Source organism: Myxocyprinus asiaticus, chromosome 9, assembly GCF_019703515.2.
Source record: "Myxocyprinus asiaticus isolate MX2 ecotype Aquarium Trade chromosome 9, UBuf_Myxa_2, whole genome shotgun sequence".
In the NCBI taxonomy this organism is placed as follows: Eukaryota; Metazoa; Chordata; class Actinopteri; order Cypriniformes; family Catostomidae; genus Myxocyprinus; species Myxocyprinus asiaticus.
Genome location: NC_059352.1, coordinates 41068204 through 41089602, shown reverse-complemented (window position 1 = coordinate 41089602; position 21399 = coordinate 41068204). Strand labels below are relative to the sequence as shown.

At 40.0% G+C, this 21399-nt stretch overlaps 1 protein-coding gene across 6 annotated transcripts in view; it reads right to left on the bottom strand.

Annotated features, from left to right (window-relative positions):
* Positions 1-21399, bottom strand: part of pcnt (pericentrin) — an 86852-nt gene that overhangs the window by 1529 nt on the left and 63924 nt on the right. For all 6 annotated transcript variants that reach the window (XM_051707021.1, XM_051707022.1, XM_051707023.1 and 3 more), the window contains 18 exons: positions 20073-21068; positions 18709-18879; positions 17984-18484; positions 16947-17049; positions 16671-16843; positions 16383-16577; positions 15978-16148; positions 15659-15854; positions 15298-15520; positions 9554-9704; positions 7473-8171; positions 6705-6875; positions 4818-4976; positions 4169-4333; positions 3773-3999; positions 2431-2525; positions 2121-2268; positions 1811-1941 (listed from right to left, as the gene is read on the bottom strand). In XM_051707021.1, the coding sequence (XP_051562981.1) occupies positions 1811-1941; positions 2121-2268; positions 2431-2525; positions 3773-3999; positions 4169-4333; positions 4818-4976; positions 6705-6875; positions 7473-8171; positions 9554-9704; positions 15298-15520; positions 15659-15854; positions 15978-16148; positions 16383-16577; positions 16671-16843; positions 16947-17049; positions 17984-18484; positions 18709-18879; positions 20073-21068 (4675 nt within the window). The remainder of the gene's footprint in view (positions 1-1810; positions 1942-2120; positions 2269-2430; positions 2526-3772; positions 4000-4168; positions 4334-4817; positions 4977-6704; positions 6876-7472; positions 8172-9553; positions 9705-15297; positions 15521-15658; positions 15855-15977; positions 16149-16382; positions 16578-16670; positions 16844-16946; positions 17050-17983; positions 18485-18708; positions 18880-20072; positions 21069-21399) is intronic.

Below are 21399 nucleotides of genomic sequence, written 5' to 3'. Positions count from 1 at the left end.
GCTACATCTCCACTACTAACATCTAACTAGATATCCATCATCAAATTTCATAAACTTAAAACTACCTTGACCTCTTTAAATTAGGTGTGGAGTTGGACACCTATTTATTCTTTGTATTTTCTACTGACACTTATTTTTGGGGTGCTTTCAATTCTTTTACTCCTTTGATTTTGGTTGTCAATTTTAGATTTTTGTAATCCGTATTTGTTAAATAAATGTGTTTAAACAAAAATAACAATCAAGGGAAACAATGCATTGTGCGCTCTAATGTAATGCGTGTTTAAATACGTGACTGCATACATTCCAGTGTGGTTGCCAGATATTCAATCCCGAAAACATTATGCATGGCTAAGACATTGTATTTTCATTATCTAGTGTCTACCATCAGACCTTTAGGTGACCAAATTTCAGTTTGGTTTGTATCTGTATGTAAAGTGTTTAATAATGCAATGAACACTTACGTTTCTCTTGCCAATAAAGCTAGTTATAAACATTCTGCCTATTTGATCCAATTATTAAAAAAGTCCACTGGAAAACAGCAGAATATTTTGCCAAACTTTTAATTACAGCATGCCCACTGATTTTATGGCATGCAAGCATATAATTTTATTAAAGATTTATACCTGTAAAAATGTGTCATATTAACTATTTGAAAAAAAAAAACAAAAAAGAAACCTTTTAATTTTACATATCTAAACAATTTTAAAAAAATGACTATACTTGTAAGTTCTTTAAGACAAAGTAAATATATTTATGAATGAATTTAAATGTACCATGTACCATGATTAATCGTGATTAATCACAGAAATCTGTGATTCATTATTTGAAAATTATTTGAATTTTTTTGGTTTCTTTAGTGGAATTCACATCAAATGTATTCACGTACTGAAGAACTGGTGAATGATTACACAGACAGACTCCCTAGAACAGCAGTGTGCATTATTAAACGTCTACTGTGAAAATGTGAACTAGTTGAAACCAAGGACACCATACATATGAGTGATTATATAGTGATGTGCTTCAGTTGTCCAGTAGAGAGATCAGTGCAGGTTGTAATCCTCAATGTGGTGCTCAGGTTGTTTCTTTTAAAAGAAATGTTTTCAGTTCAATAAAACAAACTATATCAACATAATTTGTGGCATAATATCGTTTACCACATAAAATAACTTTGAAGTGTCCCTCATTTAATAAAACGGAAATAACTGAAACAAATGAAAGAAACCCACATTGTGGAGTTTTTTTTTTTTTTTTTTAAGCAGAAGTGTTAAGCTCATATTTTGGTTAAAGCACTTGCATGAATTATTCAGTAACAAACCCACTTATTATTTTTCATTGAAAAGTTGTCTAAATCAACATTTTTGACAAAGGAACTTTTTTCTAGGTGGACAAACATCTTGAAATACGTGATCTGTGCGCAGAGTTTGCTCCATGTAAACGGCTCCTTATCTCGTATCCTTATGCAGATCATGCACAAGTTAGCCGTTTAACTGGCTTTATATGGTCATGACATTAAAGTTGAAAGACATCTTACACATATTATTTTACACAGACAAGGTTAAGTCAGGGACAAGTAAACAGTTAAAAGGGAGAGTAAACATTTTCTGAGGTAATCAACATTTGCCACAGATGCTGTGGATAGAGCTCAACTTGTATTGAACCTGAAACATTCTTTTAAGTGCTGTGAATGTATAGCTCTCATTGCTAGACTACACAATTCAGTCATTAGCCTCTTCTCATTTTCTTAAGGCAACTAAGATTGGAAGTACTGGTGTAAAAGATGAGAGCTGAATTTCTTTTGGCCTCGCCTTACCTGGGCGACCAGCTCCCAGACGCTGCTGGACGGTCTCCAGGTGTTGAATATACTCTGTGAGGGAGCGTTCCTGATCTTGGGAAGAGCTGCAGGAGCGGTCTGCTGGTCCTAGCACAGGACTTGGGTACATTCTTGGATGGAAGAAGGGTATAAAAAAAAGCTGAATTGAAACTGATATTTGAAATGAAAACAGTCACTTATGGTGCCAAGTGGGGAGAAAACAATCTAGAACACAGTTGAATACACCTTTTATAGAAAGAAACGTGTTTGGTTGTTCACCAGTGTTATGATTAAACCATAAACATTTCACCTATTGTGTAGTCTAAAGGGGGATTTGATAGGTGGCACCAGAGGCGAGACCACGCCCCTTTGGGTGAAAGCATGATCACGGGTGGGTGGGGAGTCCAACGCAGCGCCGGTCTGCTGTGGCTTTAGCACGTCAGTCCTCAAAACAGGAACTGAGAGAGAAGCAAAGGCGGCATGAATTTCGACTAATCAACAAAACAACTTAAAACACCAGCAGAAGAGAATTTTAAAGGGCTGCCAAATGTGTTTCCTACAAGAACACCAACCAAATAAATGAAACATGATGCTGTTGGACAAGTGATTGAGAGACTGACCAGTGCCTTGTCTTGTTCCATGCACGTTAACTATGGCACTCCCTACTGAGATTTTCCTTGTAGCTCTTTGCCATTTCCTGGTGAGGAACTTCAGTCTATGAAAAGGACAGAAAAAATAAATAACCATATAGGGATGTATAAAACTCCCAGTACTAAGTCGACACTAAGACGAAAAATGTTATGATATCAGTCTTTCTACAAATTTAGTAATATGGAGTATCGATACTGAGTCTGACAGACAAGCACTTGGTGGTCAAAATGCTCATTTTGGCGAGATTTTATATGCAAACAGTCAGTTATGTATGTAAATGTAAAATGTAAACAACTATCAAAATATCAGACCTACAGACCATTAGCCATGCATAGTAAATGCACAGACCTGTCTCTGTCTATTATGTTTTTAAAAGGAATATTCCGGGTTCAATACAAGTTATGCTCAATCGACAGCATTTGTGGCATGTTGATTACCACAAAAAAACATTTTGACTTGGCCCCACCTTTTCTTTAAAAAAAAAAAAAAAAGGCAAAAATTGAGGTTAGATTGAGGAACTTACAATGGAAGAGAATGGGATCAATGTTTGGAGGGTTTAAAAAGGCAGAAATGTGAAGCTTATAATTTTATAAAAACAATTACATAAAAAAACGATTTAAATAACAGCTCAAATACATGAGTTTTAACAGTAGAATTACAGTTGTTTTAGAGTTAGTTGACATTACATTGTCATAGCAATGAAGTTGTAAAATTGGCTATAACTTTACACAGTTAAGGTTAGTAAGCGATTTTATAACACTAAAATCATGTTAACACGCACATTGTTTAGGTCTTGTGGCTGTACTTTTGAAACTGAGTATTTTAACGTTTATGGACTGGCCACCATTCACTTCACTGTGAAGTGCCTCACTGGAACTCAGATTTCTTTTTATATTTTTTGGTGGTAATCAACATTATGCCACAAATGCTGAAGATTGAGCTTAACTTTTACTGAACCTGAAATATTCCTTTAATATTCATTTTTGACAATTTTGTTCAATTGCTTGCACTTCATTTCTTTATTTTATATATTTTTTTTATAATTATTATAACAGTGTACTTGAATTATTGAAAAACTTAAAAGGCCACATGCTATTTTTTTCATTTGCTTTTAAATAGTGTATTTAACAGCATATTAGTCAAGAATCATTAAGTTTGATACATCAACTACTAAAATCAACCAACCATCAATACATTCTTTTCTTAGTCTCTCAGACCACACACGTATGTCTGTGATTTAATTAAGTCAACAAACTGAATGTTTAAACCCCAGGACACATACTAAATGTGCTGTATAGCCATTTTCCCTACCTTGAGATAGCAATAACTACTCTGACGGATGTTCTGAAGCGATTTAGGGGTCTGGAGACTTGTGTTAGGCTCAAAGTTGGCTGTGCGCCCATACGAGCTATAAGCGCAAGGGTAGCCTGCTCGCACTCCCGGAAGCCTCCCAGCAGCAAAAGCAGATAGCGCTTCTGATACACCAGTGACTTTCTGTAACTCTCCGCTCGCAGGTATCTCTCATAGAGCCGCTGCACCTACAGGGAGCAGGATGGAGAAATGCTGTTAAAATACACACATACTTACTCTGAAATGCCCTCAACAAGTCAGAGTTTATTAGCTAAACCAATGGAAAAAACACGAATGATTGAGACACAAAAGAAAGGCATGAGTTTTACACTGTGAAACTCTATAAAAGGCCTTTACCTTGTTGTTTGAGAGGTCGGAGTTGGGTCTGTTTTCATTGCTAGTTGTGACCTTTGAGAGATCAGCCTCTGCCTTTCGTAATGCAGCCTGAAGAGCTGCTTTTTCTTTCTGCCAGGCCAATTTCTCCGATAACACGCACTGCTCTGTAAGAGCAGGAGACTTTACCTGAGCAAGAGAGAGAGAGAGAGATAAAATGTAAGTGTACAGTGTTGTACAACTGCTGTCCCAGCTCTCATCAGACTGCAAGTTACCAACCAAAATGCCACCATAACCAATTATGGTCATGGTCTGATGAAGAGCTGGGTGGGCTCGAAACGTCACCAAGGTGGGAATATATAAAATTTATATTTTTGCTATGGTTTGCTATGGTGTGCTTTCTTTTGAAGCCATTTTCCTCTTTTTGGTCAAGCACCACACTGAACACTTTTGCCATTGGATGTGCGTGCAATGGCTTACTGTTTCACCATATCCAATTATAGAATAAAAAAAATTAAGTTCTATTTTGTCTTGTTACCAAGTTACACTTCTATTGTTTTTAATCGACAGCCGCTGTCACTTCTGAATACTTGTGTCCATCACTACTTTGTACAAATTCAGTACAAAATTACAATTTTCAGATCAGACAAGCAAGCAAAATATGGATTATTACCTGCTCCTGGCATTTGAAGCTGTGCAGTTCTCTCTCTAGACAAGATATAGTGTGTTTGAGAGAGATTTTCTCTTCACTCAGAGCAGCAAGACACTCAGAGAACTGGGAGTTCTCCTTCAGCAATCGTTCCATTACAAAAGGAGTGGATGAGGTAGAGTCCTAAGGAACACAGGATCAAATAAGTAGGAGTGCTGCTGCACCAAATATCTGCAGGGCTATAATTCTGCCATAGGCACGAGGCCACAGGTAATCACACCCATTCTGTTTTATACAATAAAAAAATAAATTCTATAAGTAGTAAAAAAAAAACATACAATTTAGACACAATAAAACATGATTAATCATAGCAAATCGCTGAGCAACAGACTTTTAGTCAAGGATAAGAAATGCAGAATAACGATGTACATTTCTGGCTATTCATCACACAAAGCTATTGTATGCCTTTAGAAGACTTTAATAAAGCACATGAGTTGTATTGTGCTTTTGTGTTCTTTTTGGAGCAGCTTGACAGCCCCTCTTCACGGCACTTTTTCTTTTTTTTTTTTTTTTCATAAAATGAAAGCAGCAATGTTAAAAAAAAATTTTATTTCTAATTTTGTGTTACACAGAAGTCAGTCAGTCATACCGGTTTGGACCAACATGAGGGTAATGAGTATATGATGAATTTAAAGCTGAAGTGTGTACCTTTTTCTGTGTTAAAATGAGAGCTGTCAGAATTAATGCTTTAACGCATGCAACCAATTAAAAAAAAGTTTACCGTATAAATTTTTCTTATCCATGATTAAGGCATTTACTGTTAATACAGCATATACCAGTCTAAACACTTGTTGGGAGGGCGGAACCTTTGTAATGTGTCCGCCTGGAGTCATTACACTGACGCACACACCACAAACACACAACAGCGCTTCCCTGTCAGTGATAAAATGGAGAAATTACCTCTTAGCGCTAATTAAGGTACAAAACAAACCCAAATGGGACATATTTAAGGCACATTTTAGTTACTACAGAACCACACCAAGTCTTCACTATCACCAAAACGCAGAATGCGAATTTTTTTGTTCTTTTTTGAAAGCGGAGTTCAAAGCAACATTTGACGCTGGCATTGACGCTCTGATGCAAATTATGAACGCAGCTTCACGACTGCTGTAACAAAGCGGATAGCCATAGTCTACCAGCAAATTAATATTGTGGAGAATGAGAGTTTAAGGGATTTAATGCCCATTGTAATGAATGTGCAACCTATGGGGAGACTAGTTCTTTCCATTAGTCAAACTCCCACTTAGACTCTGGGAAACGTTTAATGTTACTTGAATTGGTGCTATTTTAGTGCATTTCTATCTTTATACTGTGGAAGGCTTTGTTTGAAAAAAAAAAAAAAAAAAAAAAAAAAAAAGCATTGTATTGTTACATATTGTTTTGTTTTCTTTCCCAAGATGGAAATAACTGCATTTTGACAGGAAAATAAATGGTGTCAAATTACAGCATTTTCAAAATCTGTGATTAATCGTAATTAACTACAAAAATAATTATGTGATTAATTTTTAATCGACTGACAGCACTAGTTAAAATACTTTCTCTTAACCCAGATTAATATGCAGACAACTGTAAGTAAGCCATTTGAAGGTTTATTTTCTATAAACACTGTGTCTCTGTGGGGCTATAAAAATTTGTGCTTTGAGCGACCTGTCCATACCGACACAATAACATTGACTCAACCAATGGCGTGAGTTGGGGGCAGGAGTATAATTTTTGGGTTAACAAACTCTAATATTTTTTTCCTGGCAACATGACATTACTAACATCAGGAAAGTAGTTTCAGAGGCAGAAAAAGTAATTCCATTTTAAATTTGACTTGATTTATTATTGCCCTACATGTGTTCATGTTACCTGTGAATGGTTTGTGAGTGTGTTCTGGGCTAAGTTTAAGCCATTTGTGTGTGTGTCTCTCTGCAGGCGTTCTGATGTGAGCCGTTTCTCTTCCTGCTCCAGGTGAGCTAGCGTCTGCTGCAGCTGCTTCAATCTTTGCTGATCCCTTTGACGCAACAACTCAAGCTCCAACTGTGGACAGACATAAAATTAAAAAAAAAATTACAACCCCAAACCTTGTGCTCTGGATGCTCATGTAGGATTATCTAATGCTCTATTCATCCAATTATGTTGTGTGTGAGCTCATTTGAAAGATAATCACCTCCTCTAAGTAATAGTATGTGATATTAGTTTTATTTTTCGTGAAGTTATAAGCGAAAACGCGGCAACACCAACATAATTGTCAAAGACAAATACTTGGCTATTGCTTACTATATTTTGTCTGTGAATAAAACATATTGGTTGTATTCTACTCTTCGAGAGCTTTCCAACAATGTATGACACATGGCTATTTGAGGATGTTTTTACTGATTGTAAAAACATGTACAGTGCAATTTGTTTTATATATATAAATTATCAAAATGGAACACTTCTGATTTTTCTGCAAATTTCAAAGCACAAGTTCAGTTTTGGTAATAATGACTGCATGCATTGGAAAGTAGAGCTTCTAGGCTTTCAAATGATACCTATTTAGTGATGGTCAAGACTGACTGATGATTATTTGTTTTTCTCACGGTACCGCCCATTCAAGCTTAAAGGGTTAAAGAAACATACATTTTTTTGTCTTACCACTTTTTCGTTGGTGCGTTCGTGGCGTCGCTCCTTTTCCATCTGCTCTTGTTTCTCCTGCCTCCTCTGTCTCTCTATCTGCTCCTCCCTCAGTTTCTCCTTCTCCTTCACTGCTTTCATCTTTTCCTTCATCCCATCCAACTCTGCTTGTAACTGAGTGGCTCTCTCTCTCTCAGCCTCTAGGGTGCGCCCAACCTCCATCTTCTGACCCTGCAGGCCCTCCAGAGCAGTACGGAGCCGCCTCACTTCCTCCTGCTCCTTGCGTGCCTCCTGCTCTGCCTCCTGCGCATGCCTGCGCTTCCCTTCCAGCACTTGCCCTTGCAGACGTTCCAACATGACTGCCAGATCCTCCCCCTGCCGCCTCTCCTGCTCTAGCTGCATCCGTAGGTCCTGAATGAACTTCCTGTCATGGGCACTGGCTGCTTCCTGTCTGCGAGCTTCCTCCTCCAAGCGGTGTGCATGCTCCTGGGCTTGACGGGAGAGCGAATCAGAGAGTTCGGCCGTTCGAGAGCGCTCCTCCTCCAGGCAAGAGTTAGCGAGATCGGTGCGTTCGCGCTCCTGGGCCAGCAGGGCCTCGCAACGAGACTGCTCGATCTGGAGCTCAGAGCGCAGGTTACTGACTGTCACATGCTCCTGGTCCAAAGTGGAGGTAAGCTGACTGAGATGAGATGCTTGTTCGTTCAAAGCCAGACGCAATGACTGTAAAAAAAAATATATAAAAAAAATACTAAAAAAAAAAACACAACCACTTATGCAAGAATTTATGGTGTAATTCAAGGGAACATTTTGAAATAAGAGTTTGTAGATATTCTCCTAACATTTACAACACAAAGCTCCCTCCCCCATTTTGACCATTTGTGAAAAATGTGTCACAAATATGATGTCACAACCATGCTAATGTTAATGTAAACTTTTTACATTAACATCTATTCAGTATTCAGTAACCCGGCCACAACAAGGTGAACTATACCAGTATATGTACGTTAGCCAATCATTAGGGGTCATTGACATATAGAATTCTTTAAAGTTTTGGAAAACAGTCATTTAATTCTAAGGGTCAGAGAGAATGGAAATGGTAATTAAAAAAAATTACTGCTACAGAAAAGTGCAGATTATGGCTCCTTGGGCAGCTTGTATCTAGCTTTTCTGAATGCAGAAGTGTTCCACAATTCATAACAGAAGCCTGTTTTTGTTTTCTCTAGTGTTCTCCCTAGCATTATTATGACAGCCAACAACTACACAAGCAGAGCCTGAACCAGGGGCGGACTGGGATGAGAAATCGGCCCTGGATTTGAAATAAAAACCGGCCCAAAAGTTGTTAAGCGGGGAGGGATGGGGTGGAAGTTGCCCAAAAGGTGTTGAGTTGGGGGTGTGTGGTGTCCGGCACCATTCTGAGGCCAGCCCACCAGGAAAATTTCCGGTTCTCCCTATGGCCAGTCCGCCCCTGGCCTTAACACATTTTTACTCCAAATAACACTTAAAAAGGTTGTTGTTCCCATCTGGACCACTGGTTTTGGCAGTGTTTTGTTTTGTTTTACATTTATACTTTTCTCCCAATTTGGAATGCCCAATTCCCACTACTTAGTAGGTCCTCGTGGTGGCGCGGTTACTCACCTCAATCTGGGTGGCGGAGGACAAGTCTCAGTTGCCTCCGCATCTGAGACAGTCAATCCGCTTATCTTATCACGTGGCTCATCGTGCATGACACCGCGGAGACTCCACATGCGGAGGCTCATGTTACACTCCGCGATCCACGCACAACTTACCACGTGCCCCATTGAGAGCGAGAACTAATCGTGACCAAGAGGAGGTTACCCCATGTGACTCTACCCTCCCTAGCAACCGGGCCAATTTAGTTGCTTAGGAGACCTGGCTGGAGTCACTCAGCACACCCTGGATTCGAACTCGCGACTCCAGGGGTGGTAGTCAGCGTCAATACTCGCTGAGCTACCAAGGCCCCCAGTTTTGGTAGTTTTTACATTGCTTCTTTTTTAACCATAAACTGAAAATAGGCAACATGGCGCCACCCAGTGGTTGGTCAGGAAAACTGTGGCTAGTACTACATTAAACGGGTTTTTCACCTCCTGTGTGTGGTGGCTCTGCTCAATTGTCTGTTGATTGCTGAGTCTCTGCTGATGAAGCTCCTCCTGCAGTTCTTGCACTCTAGTCTGCTCTTTCCCCACTGCCTGTAAGCAGGCCTGACGTTCAGCCTCCACATTTTCCAGCTTTAGCCTAAAGACAACATAAAAAAAAAAAAAGAAAAGCATAATACCAAATAATAAAATGAGTGCAACAGCACAAAATGACTCACTGAAGTTTATGGAAGCACACTGTGGTAATATTCAAGTGAGATTACAAATTTAATTAGTATTTGCATTTCCTCCAGAAATGATGAAGAGATTGCTCTTTTGGTTATTAGCACACTAATAAAGATTATTTTCCCATGCTTGTGCAGAGGCTGGGATTTTGTTTAGTGCAGTGGTTCCAAACCCTGTTCCTGGAGGCCCCCAACACTGCATATCGGACGGAAATGCCTTGTGTTTTTTTTTTTTTGGGGGGTTTGGGGTTTCCCCTTTTTCTCCCAATTTGGAATGCCCAATTCCCAATGCGCTCTAAGTCCTCGTGGTCACATAGTGATTCGCTTCAGTCCGGGTGGCGGAGGACGAATCCCAGTTGCCTACGCGTCTGAGACAGTCAACCCGCGCATCTTATCACGTGGCTTGTTGAGCGCGTTGCCACGGAGACATAACGCGTGTGGAAGCTTCACCCAATCCACCGCGGCAACCACGTGCCCCACCGAGAACAAACCACATTATAGCGACCACGAGGAGGTTACCCCATGTGACTCTACCCTCCCTAGCAACCGGGCCAATTTGGTTGCTTAGGAGACCTGGCTGGAGTCACTCAGCACGCCCTGGGATTCGAACTAGCGAACTCCAGGGGTGGTAGCCAGCGTATTTTACCACTGAGCTACCCAGGCCCCCGACCGGAAATGCCTTGTTGATGAGAGAGGTCAATAGAGAATGGCCAGACTGGTTCGAACTGACAAAGTCTACGGTAACTCAGATAACCGCTCTGTACAAATGTGGTGAGAATGGGTTGGTGCGGTTTTCGTGGCACGAGGGGACCTACACAATATTAGGCAGGTGGTTTAATGTTGTGGCTGATTGGTATACACACATACAGTTGAAGTCAGAAGTTTACATACACCTTAGCCAAATACATTTAAACTCAGTTTTTCACAATTCCTGACATTTAATCATAGAAAACATTCCCTGTCTTAGGTCAGTTAGGATCACTATTTTAAGAATGTGAAATGTCACAATAATAGTAGAGAGAATTATTTATTTCAGCTTTTATTTCTTTCATCACATTCCCAGTGGGTCAGATGTTTACATAAACTTTGTTAGTATTTGGTAGCATTGCCTTTAAATTGTTTAACTTGGGTCAAACATTTTGGGTAGCCTTCCACAAGCTTCTCACAATAAGTTGGTGGATATGGGCCATTCCTCCAGACAGAACTGGTGTAACTGAATCAGGTTTGTAGGCCTCCTTGCTCACACATGCTTTTTCAGTTCTGCCCACACATTTTCTGTTGGATTGAGGTCAGGGCTTTGTGATGGCCTCTCCAATACCTTGACTTTGTTGTCCTTAAGCCATTTTGCTACAACTTCGGAGGTATGCTTGGGGTCATTGTCCATTTGGAAGACCCATTCATGACTGAGCTTTCACAATGGCAATACCAGCAGTGATGACAGCCGACTCGTCAGACAGCTTAATCTTACGCTTTTCGCTCTTAAATTACATACATCACTTAAAGCGTGATTGCGTCACTCAAGGCCTGCTAGAAGGCCTCGACTGGGACATAGCCTAAAGACCACACCCACCAAGAACAAATAAATCAATCTGATTGGCTGATGAATCTGACAATCTGACTTTAGTTGCCCATTCATTTGCACTGTGAGGGATCCTGAAGAAATTCTGAAGGCCTGAGGGGGTGGAGCTCAAACTCACACACTGCTTCGGGCAGGCGATTTGTGAAACAGTTGTCACGCTTCGCTTGTAAGCATCAAGGAATAAATTCCGACTGGATAAACTTTTCATTTTTCTCTATTTGTTTGTAGATTAGTTAAGAGTGGAAAGCGATTAAAAATACATAGGCAAAAAGGTGATTGAGAATGAAAGGATGAAAAATATGTATTTATTTGGAATGTTAGGCCAGCAGAGAAGGCTTTGCTGACCCTGAGAATTTGCCAGTGATGAGGAGGTTACCCCATGTGACTCTACCCTCCCTAGCAACTGGGCCAGTTTGGTTGCTTAGGAAAAAAGTCGAAAGTCACTATGACTTTCAATCTTAAATTGGTTTGACAATTTTAAAAAGCCTCTTAACTATGTATGGGAAAATATAGTTTTTTTTTTTTTTCAGTAATTCAAGCATTCTCAGAAAATTCAGTAGATTATACTGTAATTGCTGGCTGCCAGATTCAGTTACAATTTTGATTTATTTATTTAAAACAATTTTATAAATTGTTTGTCTTTGTATGCATGTTTTACAAAATTGTTTTCATTACATCTGTTAAAAATACATAAAAATCTGCAGCAAAGCTACAAATGCATCCTGTCTGACCTGGATTTAAACCAGGGTCACTTAATGTACTGCCAGTAGGATTAACCACCGGACCAGCGTCCCAGCTCTATTTGATCCATCACTTTGTCGATTTTCAAGTCATTATTCATTATAAAGAAATAAAAGCAATTTAAAGTATTTTATTGACACATATCAGCCTATGATGCTTTAATGTTACAAATAAAATAATTCCACTTGCGATTTACTGCTCTGACAAGTGTAATCGCCAGTTTCAATTAAAACCAATGTCCCACGTTAACATGGGAAACCAGATGTTACCCTGTGAAACCGTTAAAATCGCTCTTAAACTGTGTCAAAATCATTAGAACAGACATCAATTAAACAAAGTGGGTTAATAATGATACCAGCATTGTTTTTATAATGTGCAAAACGTATTTTCTTTGCACCTTGGCAAATCTCATTGAACGAATTAGCTGAAAAGGCAAGTGAAATTATTCACATGCACGCGCACATCCCCAGTTGATCCATAACACCGGCTCTGCTTTGCCCTAACAAAAATGCGCAGGCTGGCACTGTGGCGTGACTTCATTGTGTACAAAAATGTCCTATTTCAAGGGCTAGGCTTCAACCAACTAAACGACTTCATTGCCCCCACCCCTCCCCCGCTGAACACTGGTCTTGCACAAGTGAGTTTTGCTACAGGTTTTTTGCAAAAGTAGTTGCAGAAGTCAAGTCGTGAAGATTTAAAGTTGCAGAGTCAGATTTGAGAGGTTGTAAGTGTCGATTTGTGGTTGTACTGCAAAAATGAATGAAAGTACAAAAGTTAATGTGTAATACAAGTTTGTGTCTGTAGTTGTATTTATGCAAGTCATTTTACACATTTGTGACTAGGGCTGGGCGATATGTAAAAAATATTTTTGAGATAATTGCCTTAAATATTGCGATATCCGATTACATGGTCAACCCCCCTGCCGAGGGTCAGTTAATTTTTCTTTGCTTTATTGATTTTGCTTTAAAAATGTAATTCATTTATTGAAACACAAAAAACATAAGACATTTCTAAATTCAAATTGCACTTTTAACCATGAAAAAAAGCAATAAAACAACAAAGTGATAAAAAAATCGTATTTAACCACCTCCCCAAATCCACCGTCTCCAACGGCTCCATTTGAATCCGCAATGCATGCCAACCGCGAGGAAATAAACGAATCTCTGAGATAAAGCATTCTCATAGATGACATTATTCTTGCAAACAGTTTTCAGACGAATGAAACGAGGAGAAAAAAAAAGAAAAAAAAAAAGTGAAAACACTTTATATGCGCTTGTTCCACGAGACAGGCTCATGCTGCATGCCTCTGAACAAACAGCTAAACAGACATAAGCATTGACGGCTTTTCTTTTGTCTGTTCTTAAAAATATAATAAAGTGCGTTTCTTCACTTCTTGTCTTTGGCTATGTTCAGACTACAGGCAAATCGGAGTTTTTCTCAAATCAGATATTTTCAGGCAGACTGTCCGCACAATTAATTGCAAGTGATCAAATCAGATTTGCGCATTCAGACATAACCACATAACATAATCAGACATAACGTAGGCGTACCCACGTGACGATGCTTTAAAAACGGATGCGAGAAAAATGGAAGTGCATCATCTCGCGTTCCAAATAAGCGCCCTGTCCAGTTGTGGTGCAGAACTACTCCGTCGCACAAAGGAAAACTCAGCAGGAGACTGGTAAATATTGTGATGTTCCGTGCTGCAGTCACAAATTTTTGACGTCATCGTTGTGAGTCACGTTAAGAGTGATGCAAAAGACCATTTGAAATCCGATATGAGCAGCCAGAGCGTCCGGATCTGAAAAAATCAGATTTAAATCGCATTTGAAACCACCTCCCAATGTTGTTTGAATCAGATTCGGAAAAATCAGATTTCATGTGGTTTTTTGCTGTTCAGACTATCAAAACTCATCTGGATACAATCTGGATATGCAAAAAATCTGATTTTTAGTGGCAATCTGGACATAGCCTTTGTGACTAAGAGCATTTCTTGTCATGCGTCACTGTTGCGGGTAGATGAGCAAAATTAACCGTGCATAAAATACAATTGAACGAGGAACATGCAAAGTGGTTTCAGCCTCGTCGCATTTGGCGGGTGGCGGGTGCTAGTTTCACACCCTGGCCACTTTTTTATATATTTGGCAACCCAGATCCATGGTTTTGCCATTTTCCCGATATTGTCGATCATCATCTGTTCGCAGACAGCATCAGGATCTTTGGAAGACATCGTCGATTACATCGTCCTATCACCCAGCCCTAGTGACTACTTGTCTGCAATTGTGAATTCAAAACACAAGCTTTGAATTATTGTCTGTGAGTGCAGATTGCAACATTCAACTTCAAATTTTTATTTTACAAGTTTTCACATCGGTGCTGTAAGTGTAAGTTGCAACTTATGAGTACACATATTTACTGTACAAGTTCTCAAATCCAAATATGCAAGCTCTCGAGTTTTGCTACTGATTTACCTTCATACAATTCAAGCTTAATGTAGCACCTGTTTTCAGCAGGGGGCAGTAAGTGAAACTCCAGCACAAGATGCCACAAGATCTGTACAAACACAGCTCGACGGAGTGCAATTTTAAAAATAAATTTTAAACTTCGTTTAAATTAAATCTGCATTTATGATGCAGCACAACCAAAGTGACACACACCAAAAGTGTCTATTTGACGCAGGTGCACATTGGCACTTCCTTAGTCAAGCCTTCATAATAAATCTATCTTGCATAGATTGACGAATTCAATAGCAAAATGGATTCCTGTGAACTGTAGGCCAATGATGAAATGGAAATAAACAATATACTGCCTTCTGAAGACACTTTTTGTATTGTCTTCTCATTGCTTTACTAATCTGTCACAATAAATGTAATGCATTTCAGATTTTAATAATCTGAAATATTATTTTTATAATATATATTACATTTAAAACTACTTATAAATATTTAATGATTATATATTAAATTGATATTTTTGGGGCTTTCTCAGCAAATATTTAAATATGTGATTAATTGCAATTAATTAATCCGTCATACCAATTCGATACATTTTAATCGATTTGCAGCCCTAATAATACATAAATCTACACACACCTTAAAAATTAGTTTTATTATTCCAAACAAAGTCTAGTTTAAAATAAGAATTTTCCGTTTCGGCCAAGAATTTATGTTGGTGCATGTGTGGTTTACCTGAGCTTGTTAATCTGGCTCTTTAATTCCTCTTGATTTTTGCAAGCTGACTGTAGCTGCAGTCTGGAATCCTCAAGCTCCGCCTTCAGCTCTGAAACCACCTTCAGCTCCACCTCCAGCTGTCTCAGCTGCTCCACCCCCCGAGCCTTCTCTGCGTCCAGAGAGGACTGCAGATCATGAGACACTGTCTGTTCCTGCTGCAGCCGCAACTCCAGCTCTTCAACTAAACAAATATTCCCAGACACAGTTAAAATCAGAATTTACAATGACAGAGTAACCAACATCTGCCCTTGTAAAAACTACACAATCAAGTCGCAGAGACCAAGGAAATGAACTAAACAGCAGGTTCTGCAGAACTTACTTTCTCTATGCATCTGTTGTTGTGTTTGCGTGCCTTGTTCTTTTGCAGTGTGCAGAGAATCCTGCAGCTGCTGCAGCTGTTCCTGGCTCTGTTTGGTGCTTGCATGCAACTGTTCATGCAAGCTGCGCACCTCAGCCAATAGGCTGTGATGGTCTGCACTGAACAACTGCTCCAAAGACCTCCTCTGCTGCTCCTCCTAAAAGAGAAAGCATTTGGATAACGAAAAGCACTGGAAATGTATTTGATTTGGGAAGATAGACATGGATGAACAAGCATGGCATACTCTAGCAACAGTACCACATGCTGGGCTACTCCATACCTGTTTCTGAAACAGTTTCTGCAGCTGGTCCATCAAAGGGGTGTGGTCTATCTGAGTGCTGGCTGCCATAAGAGCCTGAAGTTGCAAGTGAAGCCACTCCCTTTCGCTGTCAAACACACTGCGGACTGCCTGTAATAGCTCACGCCTCCAGTCCACATCCTCACTCTCAGTCTTCGTGCACGAACACACAGACACAAAGAGTTTAATTTGAAGGTCCTGCTAGCATGTAAATTTTTCGTTTGTGATATTTACTGAGAAAACCATTTTAATAAAGAAAACAATACTGAGTGCTCCTTCAAGTCAATTATATAACAACATATTAAGCCATTAATTCACAAGCGAGTCTCTGAAAATTAAGGATCTACTATAAATCGGTTAGGTGATCAATTCACAGACAATCCTCACCCTGGGTTCCCTGTCAGCCATCCTGCAGAGCAGTTCTCTGAGTGACAGGATGGTCTCCTGTAAGGCCCGTCTCTCCCTCTGCCAGGAGGGAGGCGGGGCAGGCTCAGAATCTGGGCGGGACTGACCAGATGGGGTGGGGCGATGGGACAAAGACAAAATTCTGCAGCTCTCCTGGTATACACGCTTCAACATGGTCTATACATGAAAGGTGCACAAATATACAGTGAAAATCCATCCAATCAGTAATCTGTCATATCTAGATGTTCTAGGCAGCATTGTTGCGTTTACCTGTAACTCAGGTGTGAGACGCTCGTGGCTTTCGTGCATGCTGCCTGCAGCACTGTCTGTGTTTTCAGCAGGTGACATTCCTCTGCAGCGCAGATATTCTACAAAATGAGCATCCAAACGCTCGGTATTCTCCAACTCAAGCTTCAGCAAAGCATCCAACCCGGAGCTCACATCTATAAACATACACACATTTACCGTAACGTAAATAATCCATTTAAATTTCACAGATGCAGTCTCTCTTCGACAAATGCATGCAGACACAAACACATGACTCACTGCTGCCGTATCCATCGCTGACCCACTCCGGCACAGATACAGGAGACGTGGAGCCAAGCAGAGACTGAGATAATGTTACATCCAGATTCTCCAATTCATCAACCTTAAAAACACAACAGCTATTTTTATAACTTTTATACCATTAGTTTGCAGTCTATCAATAATATTAATGAAAGAACCTAAAACATAAAAATAATGTTTGCTTGTTTTAATATTTTTAGCAGTGGTGCTTCAAAAGGGATGAATTTAGAGACAACTTTTCAGAGAGGGTTTTCATGCGCTAAATTATTGATGGGCTGTTTATAACACAACATGATTGTATGGCTTCAGACAAGTTAGAATATAGTGAACAAGCCATATTGACTACTTTACCTGTGGTTTTGTTTTTTGTTCATTTTGGAGCTTGACAAACCAGAATTACTATTCACTTTCTTTATATGGCCTTTTGTTTTCCACTTAAGGGTTTGAAGTGACTTTAGGGTAAGCACAGTGACAATTTTCGCTTTGTGGTGAGCTATTCCATTAAAAAATGAAAAGTTGACTAATAATTTAAACAAGGTGGCAACTAGTAGATTATCAAACTAAGTGGTTTTGCACATCCCTAGTACATGTGTGAAAAGTCATTCATTAAAGGAATAGTTCACCTAAAAATGAAAATTCTCTCATCATTTACTCACACTCATGCCATCCCATTTGTGTATGACTTTCTTCTGCGTAACCCAAACGAAGATTTTTAGAATATCTTAGCTCTGTAGGTCCATACATAGTAATCCATGTCTACAGAGGAGTAAAAAAAAAAAAAAGACTTATAAAATTGATCTGTTTTTCACTCACACCTATCATATAGCTTCTGAAGAAATGTTTTTAACTGCCATTATATGCTTTTTGATCTTCAAAGTTCTGGACCCTGTTGACTTGCATTGAACAGACCTACAGAATCTTCGTTTGTGTTCAGCAGAAAAAAGTAATACACATAGTGGATGGCATGAGGGTTTTTGGGTAAACTATTCCATTAACACAGTTGCAGTTGTGCTGACCTTATCTGCATCTAGCGAGTCAAGCACAGAGAGGTGTTCAGACACCGTGAGCGAGCATGGTGATGGAGAGTGTGTGCTGGGTGGGTCAATCTCTGTAGTAAGAATGAATGTTTGTCTGGCTTGCGGTCTCTCTCTGTCCCACTCCATGGGTGAGGGCTTGCTTCGAAGCTCCAGGCTTGTGTTGTGTAGTGCGGTGAGCTCTGAGAGGTGAGATACATGCAGGCGAGAGGGGTGCTCTTCACTGCAGTCCAGTCTCCGCAACACCTCTGGGGAAGAGAGGGAGGCAGACAAGGATGGGTCACGGGACAGGCCTTCCAGGAAACGGTGGTTGTGTTTAGGATTGTGGTCTTGCAGGCTGCAGCGCTGTCTAAGCTGTTCTAGCTCCCTCTGCTGGTAGGCCAACTCCTCCTCCTGCACGGTCAGGTCATCCTGCAGACTTCGTAGCTCCACCTTCAGATGCTGGTTATGGACCTCCAGATCAGCCAATGCACGATCTTTAGTCTGATGATGAAAGGACAAGAGCAAACCAAGTTTTTACATTTTCTGAAGAATATGTTAGTGGTTGTTCCAGTCTGTAAGTGAGCCATCCAAATTATTCAGACTGACTTGGTCAAATGGGTTAAGCCTAAACATAATTATAAAATAATAATTATATTAATAAAAATAATAATAATTCAGCTTAATTCCAATAAGTGCATTAAGCAGAAAAACTATTACACACATACCTGTCCCTCTTCCTGTAGCTTCTCTGCTCTCTCTGTGCTGGTACTAAGCCCCTCCTTAACTGCAGCTAGCTCCGCCTTTAGAGCATCATGCTCCACTTTCAGGTGGATCAGCTGCTGTTCTCTCTCACGCAGAGCAATCTCTGCCTTTGCAAGGGTCTCTTCAGCACATGTCTGCACACATAAACAAAAACAGTCAGCATACCTAAATGTGGAACACATACACACTCACAAAAACACCAAACTTATTTCATTACATCAGTGGTTACGAAATCAATATATTTTTAGCTCAGGTCATGCTTGGATAAAATGGGGGTAAAGAACAGATTAAAGCTAATACATAAAGCAAGCCTCTAGAAAAGGCATGACATAACTTGTAAATGATTCCAAAGTTGGTGAACATGAAACAAAGAAAAACGTCCAAATTTGAAAGGAAAAAGCATTCGTTTTTTCAATTACAATAGAAGTACACTCATTTCTAAAAAAAAAGGAAAGGCAGAAGAGACAAATACATTTGTTAAATTACCTCTACAACTTACTCAAATGCATCAAATATAAACAAAGAGTGCATTAAGTTCTCTATTTTATCACATGACGAACCAAAGCAAAATCTAAATCAAGCTTTTAAGGTACACAGTTTTAAAGACTTCAGACTGAAGTTTCCTCTTTCTGCAAATGTACTTCCTGGGCAAATTCTCATCTGGTGAGCCAGATCAGCAGACAGTAGAGAGGGTTGGGTTAAATCCGCCTGTTCTTGTACCTCCTTGTTTTTCTGCTGTCATTTAAGGCTTTACTCAGACTGCACACATAATGTGGTAGATCTGTAACTAATTGAATTGACACTGAAAAGCTTGAAAATATGAGGCGACTTCCCAAAAAACTGACTGATTACATCATGACATAGCAAAAAGTCCATATCAGTTATGGTTTGTTTACTTTGGTATTCTTGAGCAATACAGCACAGCAGAAATAAATGAAAACCATGTGAGACTTTTTTACCATTCAAAAGAATTGCTTGTAAAATTTATTCATTTAGTGTACAGACTACACTAGATGCGAGATATGTTTGTTGTTGCGTATAACCAGCTGTGAGGACAATGCAATAGAATGTGTGCATTTATTGATATTGTATTATGAGAGGGATAGTCTGGGAGCACAGGATTCAGACTGCAAGCACACAAATCATGAAAATAATTTGGTTTATAATTTGGAAAGAAAAACAAAATTAGAACAGGGAACAGATTCTTGATTCCTAACCCATAAGTGTATCATAGGTGTAATCAAGGATTAACGTCTTTTTAAAATGTGCAAACACTACAGTAAGAAGTTATTTACGAATATTGTATAATCAAGTTTAAGTATCTCACCAGTACTTCTTTCTGGGCTTCCCCTTGCTTTGCCACTGTCTCCTCCTGCTGCTCATGTAGTTCTTTTATGTAGTTTGTCTTTGATGTCACTTCCTGTTTCAAGCACTCTATTTCCTCTAGGAGACATCTCTCACGTTTTTTCAGAGCTTCTCTCTCCATGGACAGTTTTGTTTTCCCGGTCTCCAAGGCAATGATGTTAGCTCTACCTGCTTGGACATGCTCCTCAAGTTCTTTCAGTTTGGACCGCAAAGCAGCAAGCTCATTCTGATCCTCCTCCTCTTTGTGCTGTAGCTCAGAGAGCTGACTTTCCAGCTGCTCATTCTCCAATCTTTGCCTTTGCATCTCCTCCTGCAGCCCGTCAAGCTCCTGCTGAGCCTTCTCTCTCCTCTCCTCTGCCCTTCTCAACTGGAGCTCTGATTTTCTCAGGTTGGACTGGTGAGTCCGCTCTTTGTTTTCCAACTCTTCCACATAGTCAGTCAATCTCTCGGCCTCTGATCGTTTCTCCTCTAGCTGGAGTTTGATCTCCTCTACCTCCTGTTCCAACATGGCCACCTTCCCTCTTTCCTCTCCCAGACTCTGGCCAAGTGCCTCCACTTGACTCCCATACTGTTCCTCCTGGGAGAGCAGCAGTCTCTGAAGAGCTTCCCTCTCTCCGGAAGCATGTTCCAGCTCAATCTGTAACTCCTGTAAACGAGCGCGAGCCGACTGCAGGGTGTGGCTGTTGAGCTCCTGACACAGGCTCTCCTTTGGTGCCCTCTGCTGGCAAGGTCGAGGGGACCAGTGGAAGTCAGAGGACTCGGGACTGTCAGTGTTGGGGTCACTGACCTCATGATGGTTAGGGTCAAGCTGGCTTAGCTCTTCTTGAAGCTTGTTGATGACCTCGTGGAGCTGCTCTGCCTCTTCTTCCTTGGCATGGCGCAAACGTTCCTGATCGCAACGAAGACGTTCGACCAGAGAGTGCAACTCTTCGATCTCAGCCTGCTTCTCTTCTAGTTTCTGAAAATGTCATTGGGGATTACAGTTACAAAGTCACTGTCACCACTGAGAATAATGAAAAACAAAAACGAACAAAAAAACAATGAAAATGAAGCCTAATTTTAGGACCATAAATACCACCATATTATTTTGTTTGTGCTGATTTTGAAAGATTCACCCTGCAATTTGCACGAAAGCATAAGGCAAATGGTCAGTTGGTCAGTGTAAGAGTTGCAAAAAAAACGCATTGAAGTTGAGAATGTATTCAGGGTTCCCACTCTTTTCAAGGCACAATTTTCCAGGGCATTTTATGTGCCCAACAGGTGTAATATTTAAGCAAAAAACACACAAG